This window comes from Centruroides vittatus, unplaced genomic scaffold (genome assembly GCF_030686945.1).
Source record: "Centruroides vittatus isolate TY-2023 unplaced genomic scaffold, ASM3068694v2 contig_927, whole genome shotgun sequence".
In the NCBI taxonomy this organism is placed as follows: Eukaryota; Metazoa; Arthropoda; class Arachnida; order Scorpiones; family Buthidae; genus Centruroides; species Centruroides vittatus.
Window position 1 is genome coordinate 1,095,252 of NW_027122613.1, and position 17,515 is coordinate 1,112,766.

The window sequence follows — 17,515 nt, forward strand, 5'->3', positions numbered from 1 at the left end:
GCTTCCACTTATGCTTTTTTTTTTCTTCAGTTAATCTTAGTGAACATGAGAATACATTTTGAACATTTGACTTCATGATTATTTGTAACATTCATTATTTAACATTTTTAATATTCCTGTTTTATTGGGCAATGATAAATTAATTTTATTGTTTGTAAATGTCTAAGAACTGTATTAATCTCATATTCATAAATATAATATAAGTAAAACTTGAATCTATTACAAAACATGTCTAAACTACTGGATTATTTTCTGACAGTATTGAAGCAAATTCTAAATTATCTAAATTTGATATAAAGATAGGCAGTTGTGCCAACAATTTATATAAAGATTAATTTGACATTAATTAATAAGTTAATTAAATAATTTAGAAGATTTTGGAAGAAAATATCAATTTGGAACAGGATCTGAACTTCTAACTCTTACTTGGTGAGCAGACTTTTTGTAATACTTACCCAGATGTTCATTTCTGAATGTATACTGATTAGATTTCATACTAACTTAATCATACTAGTTAACTATTAGCAGTATGGTTATATGTTACAAGCTATATTAATACTTATTTTAAGAAATAGTTTTAATAAAGTATAGTCTGAAATAATCTGGTAATTTAGGCATCATTTCAAATCTAAATTTCATATCTTTTTTCCTGATAATTGTTATAAAATTAAGTTTATTATTGTCATAATATCAGTTTACCAAATTTATTAGCTAAAATAATTTACTATTATTAAACATATGTAGTATAATAAAATTATATATTATACAGAATATGGAGCATGCTAATGCTTTGTTTACAAAATTGAAACAATATGATTTTCCTGCTGCATATTATGGAAAAGCAAAACTTTTATGTAAATATGAAAGGTAAATAAGATTGAATATTCAAAATGTTTTTACTTTTAATTTTGAATTGAAATATAAATATTAATTTTTTAAAATTAAGATTTTTGCATTTCACTTTAGCATTATAATTTAAAATTTTCAAATATTTGTTTTTTTCTTACAATTATATAATTAACATAATTTTTTAAATCAAATTCTACAAAACTAGAAAAATATCTGAGAAAAGAAATTCTATTTTTTTACTACTACTTTCAAGTTTCAAACTAATCCTTACGTAAGAACAGTCTAAATTGTTATCATAATTCTGTGGAGAGACTGTATGGGCCTCGGTGCTATGAAACCTCAGAATTCCCTCTACACTTTCCCTAGCCACATTTCCTTTCCTGCCCCATTCCAGCAACATCAATCTTTTTATTTGGGAAATTTTTCCATATTTCCTTCTTCACACACTAGAGTGATACAGTTAAATCAAAGTGTAAGGAGTAAAAAATCTCCTGACTTTATTAATGTGTTTAATACTTGATTTTTCTCAAATTTTTCTGTGGCCTTAAGTTTCCCACTATCAAACCATTTCTAAAAAGTCTGTTTACAGAATTATTACTAAAGTGTATACAGTTTTTGGACCTTTTGAATGCAGTCAATGTGCTCCCTTGTGCCAAAATTGGAATGCTGGTAACTTATTGACTATATCAGTAAAAGGATGTTGACAAGGTTGAGATGGTTGGTATTGTGTTTGACATGGAGCTGTAGTGTTTGTTTATCTTAATCATCTGTACCTACCCTGTTTCCCCAAAAATAAGACAGTGTCTTATATTAATTTTTGCTCTCAAAGATGCACTAGGTCTTATTTTTAGGGGATCTCTTATTTTTCCATGAAGAAGAATTCACATTTATTGTTGAACAAAAACATTGAAAAATTGAACCTTCCAGTGGTTGTAGAACAAACAGTGAGATGTATCTAGCCTTGCCTTGAGCCCTGATGCACACCTTCAGTCCCAAGTCGAACTTAGACGAGAATGATGTATATCCGGTCGTGCCAAACTGAACTTAAATAAAACTGAAGTCATGAACTGAAGTGAACTTACAAAGTTCCTGTGCTGGAGTGGACTTTCCACTCTCGCTTCAACTTAACCTTTTTATAGTGTCGACATCGGACTTGATGACCAACTAGTGCTTACTGAACCGTAGCACTATTCAAATGTGATGTGGCATGATTCCTGGCCCACCAATTAGCGATCACCAGTCGTAACATTATGAAAATCTGATTTCCAAGCCATAGTCTTATGCAAATCATGCCATGTGGTGTGATTGTCTGCTGACCAATCAGTGGCTGTACTTTCAAAAAGCCAATGGCCACTTTCAACCATCTGTTGATGACTGTTACAAGTAAAAAAAAAAACCTCTGCTAGGTCTTATTTTCGGGGAAACACAGTATATAGGATATAAGAGGAAATGACTTTATTAAAGGATGGAGGATAGATGGGAAAATAGGTCTGAGTTAAAATTACTGACAATTTTAACTTAAGACTGTAGTATATCAAAAATCCTGTACACTGGGTCAGAGACATGTAAACAGATTTGAGTTTATGCAACTTGATTTAGTGAGGTTTTATTGTATGTCCTTGCAAAAAAACAATGGTAAGTTTACATGAAAATAATTGTAATTGGAGTTTCAAATTTTTATAAAAAGTTTTTGGTGGTAAAATATTTATAGCATCTTTGAAGAATACCAAAAAATGCTCTAGCTTCTGAGCAAGATTCAGCAACTTCATTCAGGATATAATTGAAACATTTGTTTTGAATTTAGTCTTCAGTTTTTAATATTTTTGGGCTGCTGTTTTAAAAAATTGTAGATCTATAAATTCCCTCTGTCATCCATCCATCTGTCATGTCATTCCTTAATCTTCAGAATGGAGTTAGATAGATGATAGCCGAGACCAGATATGGAAAGATTAGGGGCAGAAGGCCACGATTAACTATATATTTATAATATATAATAATATAATATATAATATTTATAATAACTATAGTTATTTCAATGTTATTTCATGTTATTTCATGTTATTTCAATTCAAAAATTTTTCCTGAAAACGAGTTAGATAGATGATCGGCACAACTCTATTGCTAACAGAAAAGTATGGTGTATAGGGGCAAGCCACTAGTAATTTAAAATGGAGAGCATATATTTTAAATTAAATAATTAAAAGTATGATTAAAAATTGCATCCTGTCATTGTAACAACGTCACAATAAATAATTGTCTGTTACTAGTGCATTACATCCTGGAGTTTTTAAATTTTTATTGAAATTTGTACAAATGCATTTTAATATTTTTATTCTTCCCTTTTTTATTGTATTTCAGAGGAGTGATAAAGATGAGAGATGAAAATATGTAAACAGAGTTTATTGTATACTTGGAGTAAATTTGGAAAAATTATATTTTGAATACATAGGCATAATAGAAAGAAGATTGACTATACATACAAGAACATTTTAGGAATGTAAGAAACTACAAAATTTTCATAAAATTGCCATCTGATGAAATTCTACAAAAATACAAATAATTTTAGCATTGTTTATGCAGGTATTAAGTAAAAATATATAAGTCTTTTGGAACAAAAGCAAAATCTTTAAAAAATTTAAATGTCAGCTAGAATGTTAAAATGGTAAAAATGTTTTGGACTTATAGGAATCTCAAGTACAACAATTAATCATAGGGATAGTAAAACAGTTCTAAATGCTTGGAAAAGGTTAAAGGATAGATTTAAAAAATAGTTGAAATCCTCTTTAGTTTAAAGAATTATCTAATGTAAAAATATTTTGTATTTAATGTTTGATGTTAAAAATATTTCTTATATTTTATTTATTATTATTTAAAATTTTGTTGATGTAACACATGTACAGTACATCATAACAACAGTTACTATGGTAACAATTTAGAATGTTCTTACATGAAGATTAGTTTGAAACTTGAAATCATTCATAGGAAAAATTGTTTATTGCATATTTTTTCTAATTTCATTGTACATAAACTCCTTACTTAACATTATTGATAGGTTCTTGGGAACTGCAGTTTTAAATGAAATAATGTATAAAGAAACCAGTTTTACCACAGTCTAATTGATATAAACAAGATTATAATTTGGTTAATATTATAGTAGTCTCTCCATTCATCTGAATAATTTTTCCAAAGTCACAATATTAATTAACATTGTTTCATTTTTTAATTTGTTTACAATATTATTAACCTTAAAGATATTTTAAAAGTATTTTCATTGTTGTATTTCATGCTTCTTCAGCCAAATGATTGCTGTAATGAATCAGGCTATTTTAATGCTATTGTTAATAATTAAATTCTAAGTAATTTGGAACTAGAGGTAGACATTAGGTGCCATTGCTTATTAAGTTTAATAATTATAATTAAATTAACATTTAATAAATAATTTAGAATATTCTGGAAAAAAAAAAATTGGTTCTGACCACAACTCAAACCTGCAACTCCTGCTTACCATGCAGATTGCCAGTTATTCTACCCAGACCTCCATCCTTTGCTTCCAGACATATTTTTTTTTTAGATGTAACTATCCACGGTTACTTACGGTGCTGACCGGGGACGACTCCTATGGCCATAGTCTATAATCACCACTATGGCACTCAGCCAGTGAGTTCAAGTCCCACTCCAAGCTGATTCTTTTCTTTCAAAATATTCTAAATTATTTAGTAAATATTAATTTAATTATAATTATTAAATTTAATAAGTGATAATGCCTAACACCTACCTGTAGTACCAAATTCACTTAGAATTTAATTATTAATAGTAGCCTGATTCTTACAGCAATCATTTGACTTATTATTGTGAGATCTTATGATAACTGTTTTCATTTGATCAAATTGAGAACTTTGTTTTGGAAATTTTTAACAAATGGGAATGACCCTCCAACTGCCGTATTATCGTTAGTAAGGGTTATTGCTATGTATTGGGTTTGATGTGAATGTTTATTTTTATAAATGGAAATGATTTTGTCAACCTGTTGATGGTTGATAATCAAATCTTAAATATTTTTAGAATGATTTTAAGTTTCCTAACTTCTTGCCTGTGAACAGGAGATTTATGTTGAGACTTGTAATTGTCATGGAGAAATTTAAAATTTTTGAAGTCTAGTCTTTGAGGGATAAATTTTGAATGTAATCCCAAAAGATTTTTGATACAACAGGAAAAATCTGAATGTTTTATATAGTTAAAAAATTTGGTTTTGAAAGAAATATTAATTTTGTATTTTTTATTATTATTATGGAAAAAATTTTTAATATATAGGGTGTTGCTTGAATTTAAATTTAAACAGTGTTCTTTTGGACACATTTCATTTTTATTTGATTGCAACTAACTAAAAAAGCATGACAAAAAATTGGCAAAATTAATTTTTAAATATTTTTAAAGTTAATGACATCTGATGATCAATAGGGTGATTCCCACGCCAAATATTGTATTCTAAACTGAAGAAAAACACTGAGATCGGCGTTATACTTAGTGTGTCCTTTTATCGCAAGCACTTTTGACGCACTTATGGACGTCGTCATCAGGCGAAAACGAAACTTAGTGAGAAATAGAACGGAAATTATCCGACAAAAACAGAACACTTAACAATTTGAATTAAAAACTTCTTTCCAAACTGTTATGAACACGCATCAAATGTTCAAAAGTGTTTGAACTTGAACGAACGGCAAACTCCGTGATAGGCGAAGCGGCACATGCGTGGATCTTTTGGGACATTTTATCTTGATTTTATTTCAGCAAACTGAAGAAGCATGAAATACAACAATGAAAATACTTTTAAAATATCTTTAAGGTTAATAATATTGTAAACAAATTAAAAAATGAAACAATGTTAATTAATATTGTGACTTTGGAAAAATTATTCAGATGAATGGAGAGACTACTATAATATTAACCAAATTATAATCTTGTTTATATCAATTAGACTGTGGTAAAACTGGTTTCTTTATACATTATTTCATTTAAAAGTGCGGCACATGCATGCACTTTTGAACATTTGATGCGTGTTCTTAACGGTTTGGAAAGAAGTTTTCAATTCAAATTGTTAAGCGTTCTGTTTTTGTCGGATAATTTCCGTTCTATTTCTCACTAAGTTTCGTTTTCATCTGATGACGACGTCCATAAGTGCATCAGAAGTGCTTGCGATAAAAGGACACACTAAGTATAACACCGATCTCAGTGTTTTTCTTCAGTTTAGAAGTTAATGACATCATTTTGTCATTTATTTATTTTACAGTTCTTTTGTGAATTTAATTAATTACATAATTTACAAAGGTTTATAATTACAGTCAAAACTTAATTTTTGAACGACTCACTTTTTGAACAAATTAGTTTATGAACAGAATTTTGAACTCATAATTGCACTGGTTGCTTATCATAACTCAGTTGCCGAACAAGCTATTTGGCAAGAGCTGGCCATAGATTAGGGACAGACAAATGGTCAACACTCTACAACTTGTATGTTAAGGAAAGTCGACAGTCCAGCCAGTCAATGATAAGACTACTGATTCAGAAGTTAGTGGTGCTGAGATCGTCTTGTTTCATTAGACATCACAACACAAATCATCAATGACATTGCTATTTAAATTATATTTCACTGTGCTTGTGAGAAAGATAATGCTAATTCTGTGTCTTGGCACATGCTGCAGTTGAATTTAAATCAAATTAATTAATAAAAACTGCGTTAATTGACATTCACGTAATATAAATGGTATCCAGGAATTTATGTTTAATGGTGCTTAAGTCAAATTAAATAATAAAAAAAAATTGTATTTAATAATAAATTTATTATTTCTCATTAATACACAGTTGACATTCAGTATTAATTAAATGCAACAACTTTTAATGAGCATCTTTTAGAAAGGTAATGAATACATTTGAAAAGGTAAAAGAAATAAAAGGCTTTATTTTGGAGTCAGGAATGGATTAATCCATTTTGTATTGTTTCTTATGGGAAAATTTGTTTCAGTTTTAGAACAAATTGTTTGAAAACTGAGGTTTGACTGTTTTACATTTTTTTTTATTTATACTAATATAAAATTTTGTTCATAAATTATTTATTTGTTTTTATTAAAATTAAAACAACCATAAATTTAACTTTCATGTGTTATTAAAGGTATTCAGATGCAAAAATGTGCTGTAAGTCTGCATTAACACTAATAGAAAACAACTATAAAAGTGAAAAATATGTATGGCCTGGTACTTCGGAAATTATAGAAGAAACTAAAACTGAGAAGTTAAAGGTATATAATTAAAATACTAAAATTTTTTGATAGTTTTTTTTTCTTGATATTGTAAATTTCTTTTTAACTATATTTTACATTCAAATATTTAAGAAAATATAAATTTATAAAATATTCAAGCAACATTGTATGATGATATGATCATTTTTATATTTTTAACACTGAATTTTGGTATTCTACTGAATATAAAAAAGAATCCTATTAAAACTTTATCTAGAGCAAAAATAACAAAAGATTTTCAATGATGAATGTTTTTGAATTAAATATTGACTAAAATATGGAAGTGAAATATAATGAGAATTTCTATGCTTCTGCAAGAATTATAAGATTATTAGTTAATATTAGTAATAGTTAATTATTAGTTAAAAATTATATTAACTAATAATCTTATAATTCTTGTATAGTAGCTCTTCACAAATTCGTGATAGATAAGAAGAAAGTAATGAAAAAGTAATGAACACAAAAATTGGACAAAAAAAATATGATTTAAGATACATAAGTAATAATTATATTTGATTTGCTGTCACTTTCTGACAATAAGTGTGTTCATTTATTATCAAAAAGTGTAAAATCACTTTCATTTCTTGAAATGCTTTGGTCATAATCTTCAAGCTTTAGTGGAGAGATTCTTTTTGTGGCATTTTGAACAAAAGTAATGCTCATTTCTAGTATTGCTGAAGTTTTATTTGTTTTTAATAAGGAATTCAGTTATCAAACATTGTGATCCTGTTTTTGCTACATCATTGTATAATTCTTGGTAATGGGAATGTTGGTGTGTTTTATAGATCTAGAGAAGGCATTTGACAAAATTGACAGGGAAAGATTGTTGAACATTTTGAGAAAGAAAGGAATTGGAAGGATAGAAGATTAATACAGGTACTCCTCACTTTATGACAGAGTTCTGTTCCGATGACTATGTCGTTAAGCGAATTGATCGATAAGCAAGGGGCTTACGCTGGGAATATAGGATCGTTGTAAAATTACAAAAATTAAGCAACGAACTTCAAATTTATTCGTAAAAAGACATGCATATGTACAGTGCATATTATTTGTTTATTTGGTAATTGGGAGCTGTAGAGGGTCTAAGTAAGGGAGATGACGATGATGAAATAGAAGTTGTACCTTCAAGGGTGGAGGTCCTGGATGTAACAGTCGAAAAGAAACTCGTAAGTGTGGTTTGCTTTGTAATCTTTTTTTTTTGATAAATTTATCTATAGCACTTTAAAAGTTCACTCATCCCATGTTCAACTTTGTTAAAACATTTGGTATTTGGATCCATAGCCTCAAGTTTCAACATACCCACATTAATTTTGGAGAACACACCAGTTAACCCATGTACCGTGAATTTCTTTTTCACTTCTTCAGTTCTTTCCTCTTCTTCCTCTTCCAAATGCTGCATTGCTTCTAACTCTATTAAATCCTCCTTTGTTAGCTCTTCATCGGCATGATCCACTAATTCAGTAATGTCTTCCACTTTGACATCTAAATTAAACGCATTGGCAAAGCCTGCAATTGTTTGAATTACATCAGTTTGTTCAAGATTGTCAAACGATTCAATATTGTTTGCGAAAATTTTTTATGCATTTTTTCCATATGCTTTGCATACACTTATGTCACTTCATCCCATGCTGATTTAATGTTTTTAATGCAATCTAAAATACTACGATTTCCAAAAATCATGAAGGGTTTTCTGTTGCTGCCATAGCTTGGAAAAAAGTTGTTGTCCTGATCCATTGACTGTAGGACAGCAGTTGTGCTTTTAGGAAGATACACTATCTTTACGTCAGGGTGTAGATCATCAAGATGCTGGGGCTGGCCTGGAGCATTATCAAGCAGGAGAATAATTTTAAAAGAAATTTCCATTTTCAAACAATAATGCTGGACTGAGGGTATGAAGCAGTTCAAAAACCAATCTTCAAATAAAGGTTGTGTCATCCATGCCTTTTTATTTGCAGGATAGTAAATGGGCAGACTGTTTTTACTAACGTTCTTTAATGCACGTGAGTTTTTGGAGCAATAGATCAGGAAAGGCTTTCACTTGAACCCAGCAGCATTCCCTCCCAACAACAATGTGATCCTGTCTTTAAAAGCCTTGAAACCGGGCTTAGCTTCTTTGTGCACCTTTCGGGCATTTTTTTCCACCAAAGCCCAGTTTCATCCACATTGAATATCTGTTACAGGCAGTAGCTGCTTTTTTTAATTATTTTATCAAATTCATCAACAAATTTTTCTAATGCTTCTATATCCACACTTGCCACCTCACCACTGATTCTCCAATTATGCAGGTTGAATCTCTGCCTAAACCATTGAAACCATCCATGGCTTGCTATAAATGATTCTGTTGATTTTTTGCCTTCATGTGCCTTCAAAGTCTCAAAGATACTGCATGCCTTAGCTTGAATTATTAAAAGGCTTACTGGCATATTATTTTACATCTGGATGTCAAACCAGATTGCCAATAATTTCTCCATCTCATGAATAAGACCTTTTTTGCTGCTTAGTTATTATGGCTGTAAATCCTGTCGATGACTTTACCACTTCTTTCACTCTAACTTTATCCTTTAAAATCATCGAAATTGTCAAATGTACCAATTTCAAGTCACATGCTATTTCTTTAACCATTTTACCAGCTTCGTAGTCTTGTATGATTTTTATTTTTATTTCAAGGTTGATAGCTTTTCTTTGTTTCTTAACAGTTTCTCCAGATGATGCCATACTTTTTCTTTTTGTCAACATCTGTACTATTTTGGGGTTACAAATATGTAATAAAAAAAATGAGGTTACACAGTGACTGCTTGTTGGAATGAAACTGACTGAAAAAGTGCATAGCAAGCCTATAGTACACTCAGTGCGCATGTCACCATTCGCCACTGACTGTCACTCAAGCTGAGAAAGGGGATTCCCTGAATTGCAGGTCAAAACTTGATAGGTCGTAAAGTGAGGAGTACCCGTACTAAACATATACAAATATCAGAGAGCAGTAGTTATTGTCAATACAGTGAGGAAATCAACATTGAAAAGGGTGTTAGGCAGGGGTGTTGCTTACCACTGCTTCTTTTCAACATATATTTAAAAGAGATGATTAGGGAATATTTAGAGGAAGAGGAAAGTATTAAAACTGAGGAAAGACAGATTTAGTGCCTAGTGGTATGCTGGTGATATGGCAATTCTGGCAGAATGATCCTGAGTGGACTGTAGAGGGGATGTGTGACCTTCAAAATGAAAATTAATGTTAACAAAACCAAAGTGCTATGGATCAGAGAAAAGGAAAGAAAGGTCAACATCCATATAAATGGTGACAAAGTGGAACAAGTGAATGGGTTTAGATACCTGGGTGCTTGGCTTGACTTTGAGTGCAGAAGTGGGAAAGAAATCAAGAGAAGAATTGGTATGGCAAAAGAGGCATTTAACAAAATGGAAACAATTTTGTGTGGGCCTCTGAAATTAGAATTGAGAAAAAGACTGGTCAAATGCTACATGTGGAGTGTTGTCCTCTATGGTACTGAAACTTGGACCTTGAGATATGACTTTAGGAGAATTGAGGCCTTCGAGATGTGGCTATGGAGAAGAACAGAGAAAGTCAGATGGATTGATAAGATGGATTGAATGAGGAAGTTCTAAGAAGAGGGGTGAAAAAAGGAGCATATTAGAGACAATAAAGAGGTGAAAAACTAATTGGATGAGACACATGATTTGAGAGGAAGGCTTGTAGAATGATATGATGGAAAGAATGGTTGCAAGCAGAAAGAAATGAAGGAGAATTAAAATGGTGAATGACTTAAAAGAGGGTAGTTATAAGGAGCTAAAGACAAGAGCACAGGATAGAGTAGCATGGAAAAAGAGAATGTGCTCACCTGACCTGCTGTAACTAGCAGAAAACTAAAGAAGAAATGGGCCATACATGACCTCAGATCATGTTTGAATTAAACTGCTCAGCACATTCAACAATGGAATCACATGTAAGAAAATGATTTCCCAGTTTACATGCTAAATGAATCTTTTTATTAATTAAACCTGCAGTGAATTGAACCTCTTTGTCACTATCACTAATCTCAAGGACAGCAATTATTATTTCATCATTGTTAAGAACTGTGTTGATTAACAATTCGTTGATATTTGCAAATGATAAATGATTGAATCCTTATCTACCAACTGCACATGCTAAAGTGATATTAGAATATTTAGTCATATTTGGGAGCAATGGGTCTTTTGCTTTTAATGTATTTTGGCCAAATAATTTTTCAACATATGTTCAATGTTGATATTCTTAATTTTGATAATGTTGATACTTCATGTTTGATACAATCTATTAGAAAATTTTTTCCACATATCAGTGAATGTTAATGTTTTATCATTGTCTATTGTATCCTAAATGTATTTGAATGTTTACATTTTAAATGTGGAAAATTATAACCCGATCTTGTTGAATCAAGAAAGTCATTAGGCAGAAGAAAACAGACTTGCACATTTCAGTGTTCCAAAACTCTGGATGGCTGATGCATTGTCTATAATCAATAGAACTTTAAATTCAGTCTTTTTCTTTGTCTAATGTCTGATCTGAGACAAAACATTTATTGATCCATTCAGTAAAAATTTGTGTTGTCACTTTTTTTTTGTTTGACATCCAATAAATTGGTAATCTTAAAATTTATACCTTTTGTGGTTTTAAGGATTAAATGAGAAGCACCACTTCAAAATACAATCTCCTGAAGCATTGCTGCAAAATATCAAATTGTAAAGATAAAATTTAAACATTTTGGAAAAAAACTTCATTGACAATTAACTCAGCAATAATTATAGTAATGTTCAAAATAACCACTCAGTCGGTTTGACGAAACACAAAATTTATATTTACAGTAAAAATGTACAAAATAATACAAATTAGAGTCACAGTTAAATAAGCACAAACACTAATCCAACGACAACCGACTATTCCCGTACAAATTCGTCGAAAGAACTCCTTACGATCAAACAGACTTGTAATTAACAAAACCTCCGAGACAGGAACAAGTTCGTACTAAAACACTGGAGTTACTTCCCCAGATTTCCGTGGCGTCCAACGAGAGAGTTAGTTAGCACTTCGATAACGACGATCCTAATCCGATCCGATCCTCCCGATACGAACTCAGCCGATCCCGATACGAACTCACGATACCAGCTCCATTCCCGCCGAAACTACGGCTTAAATAGTCCCAACGTTCGAATCGTCCACCAATCAAATTTGAATTCTTCCACAACGGCCACCAACGGTCATTTCCCGCCGGCCAATCGTCCGTCTGTCGTCGATTTGAAACACAACGGATCCTCTAACGGTCGTTTCTAACAGCCGATCCCAACGGCTTCTCCGTTATGAAAGTTTGTTATAATAAACCAGGGCGGAAATCGCTCGCCTAGCGATTCCAAACCCTACAATTATAATTTATTCTTGTAGGTAGTCAATATCAATCACATCTTGCCATCTTTGTTGCAAACTTTCAATTCCATGAGCATAGAATGACTAGGATTTTTCTTTGAAGATACTCTTGTGCGTCAGATTTGTCTTTGAACTATGTATTGGTAATATGATTTTTCAGGATATAAAATAGATGGTAGTCAGTGCCAAGTCTGGGCTGTAAGGTGGGTGAGGCAAACTGGCCAGCTTCTCTAAGGTCATCTTTGCTCTATGTGCTGGTGTGTTGTTGTGATTATATTGGACTTTGTCAATTTTTGGAATGTATGGAAACACTCAAGTTGTGCTAATTCTTTGGTGGTCAACCATAGCTTATTGTCTCTTAGTTGCAGGAGAATATTGTCATCAATATTGGAATTGCTGCCTGGATGGGGTTCATCTTAAAGTGAGAAATCACCATCCTTGAATTTTTTGAATCAATTGCAGCAGATCTGCCTGTTGACTGTTCTTGCCAAATGCCTTGCAGATGAAATTGAGAGCCTTCATTGCATTGTGGCCACTTTTGAAGTGATATCGCAACAGCATGCAAATATATTCCTTTAAAAGTTTCATATTGTCAGACATTGCTGATGTGTCTATTTCCAATAAAATATGTGATGAAATACCCCAATTACTCTACTTATATAACCACATTGAATGTTCTAGAACTGTTTTAGTCTTTTCTAGAAGTAATCAAAATGTCTAAATTTCAGCTTTACAACCTGATAGAAAGGCTACATAAATCTTGGTTGTTTTAAACCACTGGCAGTTTTTGATTTTGCTACATATATTCTTGGCATTTTTTCCCAAGAAATAAAAAAGATCAGTTTTGTCTGCATTCAAAACTTTATCAGGAGTCCATATACCACTTTCAATAACTTTAGCTAGTTTTGGAGGAAATTCCTTAGCAGCCAGTTCATTTGCAGATACAATTAAACTTTTAATCTGTTTCTATATTATGAAGTGTATGTTTTTGAAGAAATTCTGTTAGCCAACCTTACTTGCAGAAAATTCATACTACTGTATTTATTTAACTGAGCTGATGTGGTTGGTTCCATTTCTTTAATTTGCTTATAAATTCATAATGCCTTCTGTTTGATGATATTTCTGTTTACTGATATTCTTTTTTGTGAGTTATCTTCTATCTATATTACTAGTATCTTTTCCATTTTCTCTTTGGTAATACTCTTGTAAACATCGATGATTTAGCTCTTAATTCTGATCCAGAATTCACAGATTTTCTAGTAGTTCATTTTTCTTAATGGTTCATATTGTAAATTTGTTCAATCCAAAATGCTTTTCTACAGACATTAAACTTTTTCCAATTGCAAGATGATTTAAAATTTTGATTTTAGTATCTGAGGAGATAGTTTTCCTTTTCAACTTTTTTTTATAGCTAAATTACCATATTGTGGTAAAGGCTTACAAAAAATATTTCAGTAATAGTTAATACATCAGAGAACAGAAAAATTGTTTAAACTTAACTTAGCATTGAAACTTAATAAATTTATACCAGTACTGGCTATATGTACTGCATCCAGGAATTTGCTCGTATTGGAAAAGTAAACAGGGTTGTAGTCGTTTATACAAGAAGGGGAGATTTTTCTTGTTTTGGAGGGGTGCTGAATTGTGGAGTCATCTGTTGTTGAAATTATTCAATATCTATTTGAATGTGATAATCAGACTCTCTTGATTGGTGTTGAAATTATAAATGTAACAAGATAGAGAGAGAATGTATATGGCAACCTTAAATACAAATTTTAAGAATGTTTTTTATAAATTAAAAGGAATTTTTTAGGAAAGCAAGCAGGAATATTTTTTCTTAGAATTAATATCAAATGCGAATTTTTAAAAAAGCAAATTTATTGGAATATGTTAAATCAAAACAAATTATATCAAAAATAATTTTTTCCAGATCATGTTAAATCAAAATTGGGTGTATTATATAATACAGTCTAACTCATTTATAATGTCATCCATGGGACTGGAAATTTTTTGACATTATAACCAAATGTCGTTGTCTGCAAGATCTATTATCATCATAATAAATTTATTATCATATGTATAAAAATGCAAACTACATGTCTAAATCAACTTTATTTACATTATTATATCTAAGTTTACATTGATGTAATTAAAAATTTCAAAAATTACCTTTTATAAGGAATTTCTATTTGTCTTAAGTTTCAATAATGGCAGAACTTCTGGTTTGAGAATAATGTCGAATCAAAAGGCAACAAAAGGTTAAATAAATGTATGCCAATTAAAAACAATTCAATTATTTCTTTATAAACTATTTGATGTAATATGTTATATTAAAAATAATAGAATATTTAACAATTTAGCATAAAATAATTTAAAAATGAGTACATAATAATCGATCATCACATCGTTAAAAGTGTGGCAAACCTCACCCCACTGAAGTCAGGTGGTGAGAGTACCACCCACAGTTGTTCTAGGAAGTGGACTCTGACCCTAGGACTAAACACGTAGTATTTTCTTTGTGAAATAAAACTTGTAATCTAATTTTGTAAATTTGGGAGTGCTTCAAATATGACGTTAAAACAGGGTTTTATGTCGTTACAAGTGGGTTTTTTAACATTATCTAGTATAGTAAACTCATGGGACCAATAAAAATTTGACGTTACATTAGGGTTGTCGTTACATCCGATGATGTTATAATCAAGTTAGACTGTATATAATTTCATAAGACATACGTTTTATATTTTACATTCAATAATTTTTATATTTTATTGGGCTGTATAAAAAATTGTAGATCTATAAATTCCCACTGTTGTCCATCTGTCTGTGCGCCATGTGTCTGTCTATCTGTCCTTCCTTAATCTTGAGAATGGAGTTAGATGAAAGATGAGATCAGATATGGAAAGCTTAGGGGCAAGAGGCCCCCATTAACTATATACAAACTTCTAATTTGCACCAGAAGTCACGTTATTTCAATTAAAAAATTTTGCCCTGAAAGGAGTTACTTAGATGACCAGCATGACTCTTGTTATCTGGAAAAGAATGATGTACAGGGGCAAGACACTACTAATTTGATATGAAGAGTATATATTGTAAATTAAATAAATTATAAAGATGATTAAAAATTGCAACCTGGAATTGTGACAATGTCACAATAAATAAATGCTCATTATTTTATTGCTTTTTTAAAAAAATAAGAAATTTTATAGGTTCATTACACTTTTAATTTTCTTTTTATTTTAAAATTATATGATTGATTCTTTTTCATATTTAAAGTGTGCAATGCCATAATGTTGCTGTGGACTCTTTTGTAGAATATACAAAGAACTACTCCAGTTTTAAAAAAAGAATTAACATTTAATAGGTTAGTTATGGTGGATAAAAACTACAATCTTCCCACCACTTCTTATGCTCTCATGTTCAAAAACATACAACTCAACAAATTTTAATAAATTACAAAATTATCACTGTTGCAAATGCCATTTTTCTCTAAACACATTTTATTCAAGAATGGAATTTTAAATCTAATGTTTTCTGCTGCAAAAAAATATTGTGGCAGTAGTGGTGCTGTAAGTAGCTGTATTTTGAAGTTGAATTTATGTGAAGACATAATATTTAAAGAACCAAAGTGCACTTTTGATGCTTAACATGTTACAGCTGATATTCCAGAGAATTTGCAACTTAGTGAGGTTTTTACTATTTTATTGTAGAATTGAAATGTATATCATTCACTAGAAAAAGTGATTTTTTACCTCTCCCGAAAAGTTTACTTTTTGGCATTTACAACATTATGGCATTGCATGCTTCATATGCTTTTTTCATATTAACGATTATTTCAATAAAATAAAAATTTAAGAAGGGCTAATTTGGATTTGTATGTTTATCATAAATTGTAGTTTTATATATCAAATAGTACAACTGTTACTTAAAATTTTTTTATTGTATTGACATAAACTATCAATATTTAAGGATTTTAAAATTTATAATTTTTAAATTAACAATTTACATTTAATTATGAAATTATATTTCTAGGAACTTTTAGAAAATCTGAAGAAAACTTGTGATGTAGGTTTTGTAGAGAAAAAAGATTCAAATAATTTTCTTTTTAACGATTCCCATCCTCATTATGTAAATTCTAATTGGGAAAGTATACCTATAAATGCAACATGCAAATATGCATCATGTTCTTTTGACAGAAGTATAAAAGCAACGTGTTCATTAGATGGATATTATATTATTCAATGTAGTGATAATTGCTGCATATATTTCCATTCAAAATGTTGGAAATTAATGAAAAAATCCAAAGCCTTAATCACTGATCAAAAAGTAAGTCACTTTTTAATATTTTATGGTAAAAGATATTTATTAAATATAAATATATTAAACTTCTTAAATGTATGTGATTTTTTTTTTTTTTTTTTTTTTGTGTGTGTGTGTGTAATCTTGAATTTTATTAAGGAAGAATAAACTTGTCTGCTCATGAAAACATACATTTATTTTCATTATTAAACTAACAGTAAATAATGAATAAATAAATTATATAAATCTCAGTCTGTTTGAAATACATTAACAAAAAGTAAAACAAAATAAAAAGTTTACATTCTTAAAGTTTTTAATTTCAGTTCATTCTTCATTAAAACTAGCAGATATGACAGTGTTGCACAGGCAAAAATTAAGAACTACAAACATTAAAATGAAAATCATATGAAGAATTTGGTTATTTTAGTCTATCATTGTACTCATATTGTATAGAATGTTACAGTTTTGTTGATCAGGTAGACAGGAATTGGTGTTTTTCAACAAAGAGAAGATAATTCTAGACATCCAAATTTTTTCTGATGTTAACTCCAAACCATTTACAGCCAAATATGAAATGGTAATTTGCAAACCAATAAAATTTTGTGAAAGAATGAACGAAATATTTAAACTTGGCACCATTTGAAAACTACTAAGAACATATCTT

General features: G+C 30.2%; 1 protein-coding gene across 1 annotated transcript in view; it reads left to right on the forward strand.

Moving 5' to 3' along the window:
• Positions 1-17,515, forward strand: part of LOC136984743 (uncharacterized) — an 88,368-nt gene that overhangs the window by 21,227 nt on the left and 49,626 nt on the right. Inside the window, exons 4-6 of the mRNA XM_067281850.1 lie at positions 770-867; positions 7,016-7,142; positions 16,585-16,878. Of these exons, the coding sequence (XP_067137951.1) occupies positions 770-867; positions 7,016-7,142; positions 16,585-16,878 (519 nt within the window). The remainder of the gene's footprint in view (positions 1-769; positions 868-7,015; positions 7,143-16,584; positions 16,879-17,515) is intronic.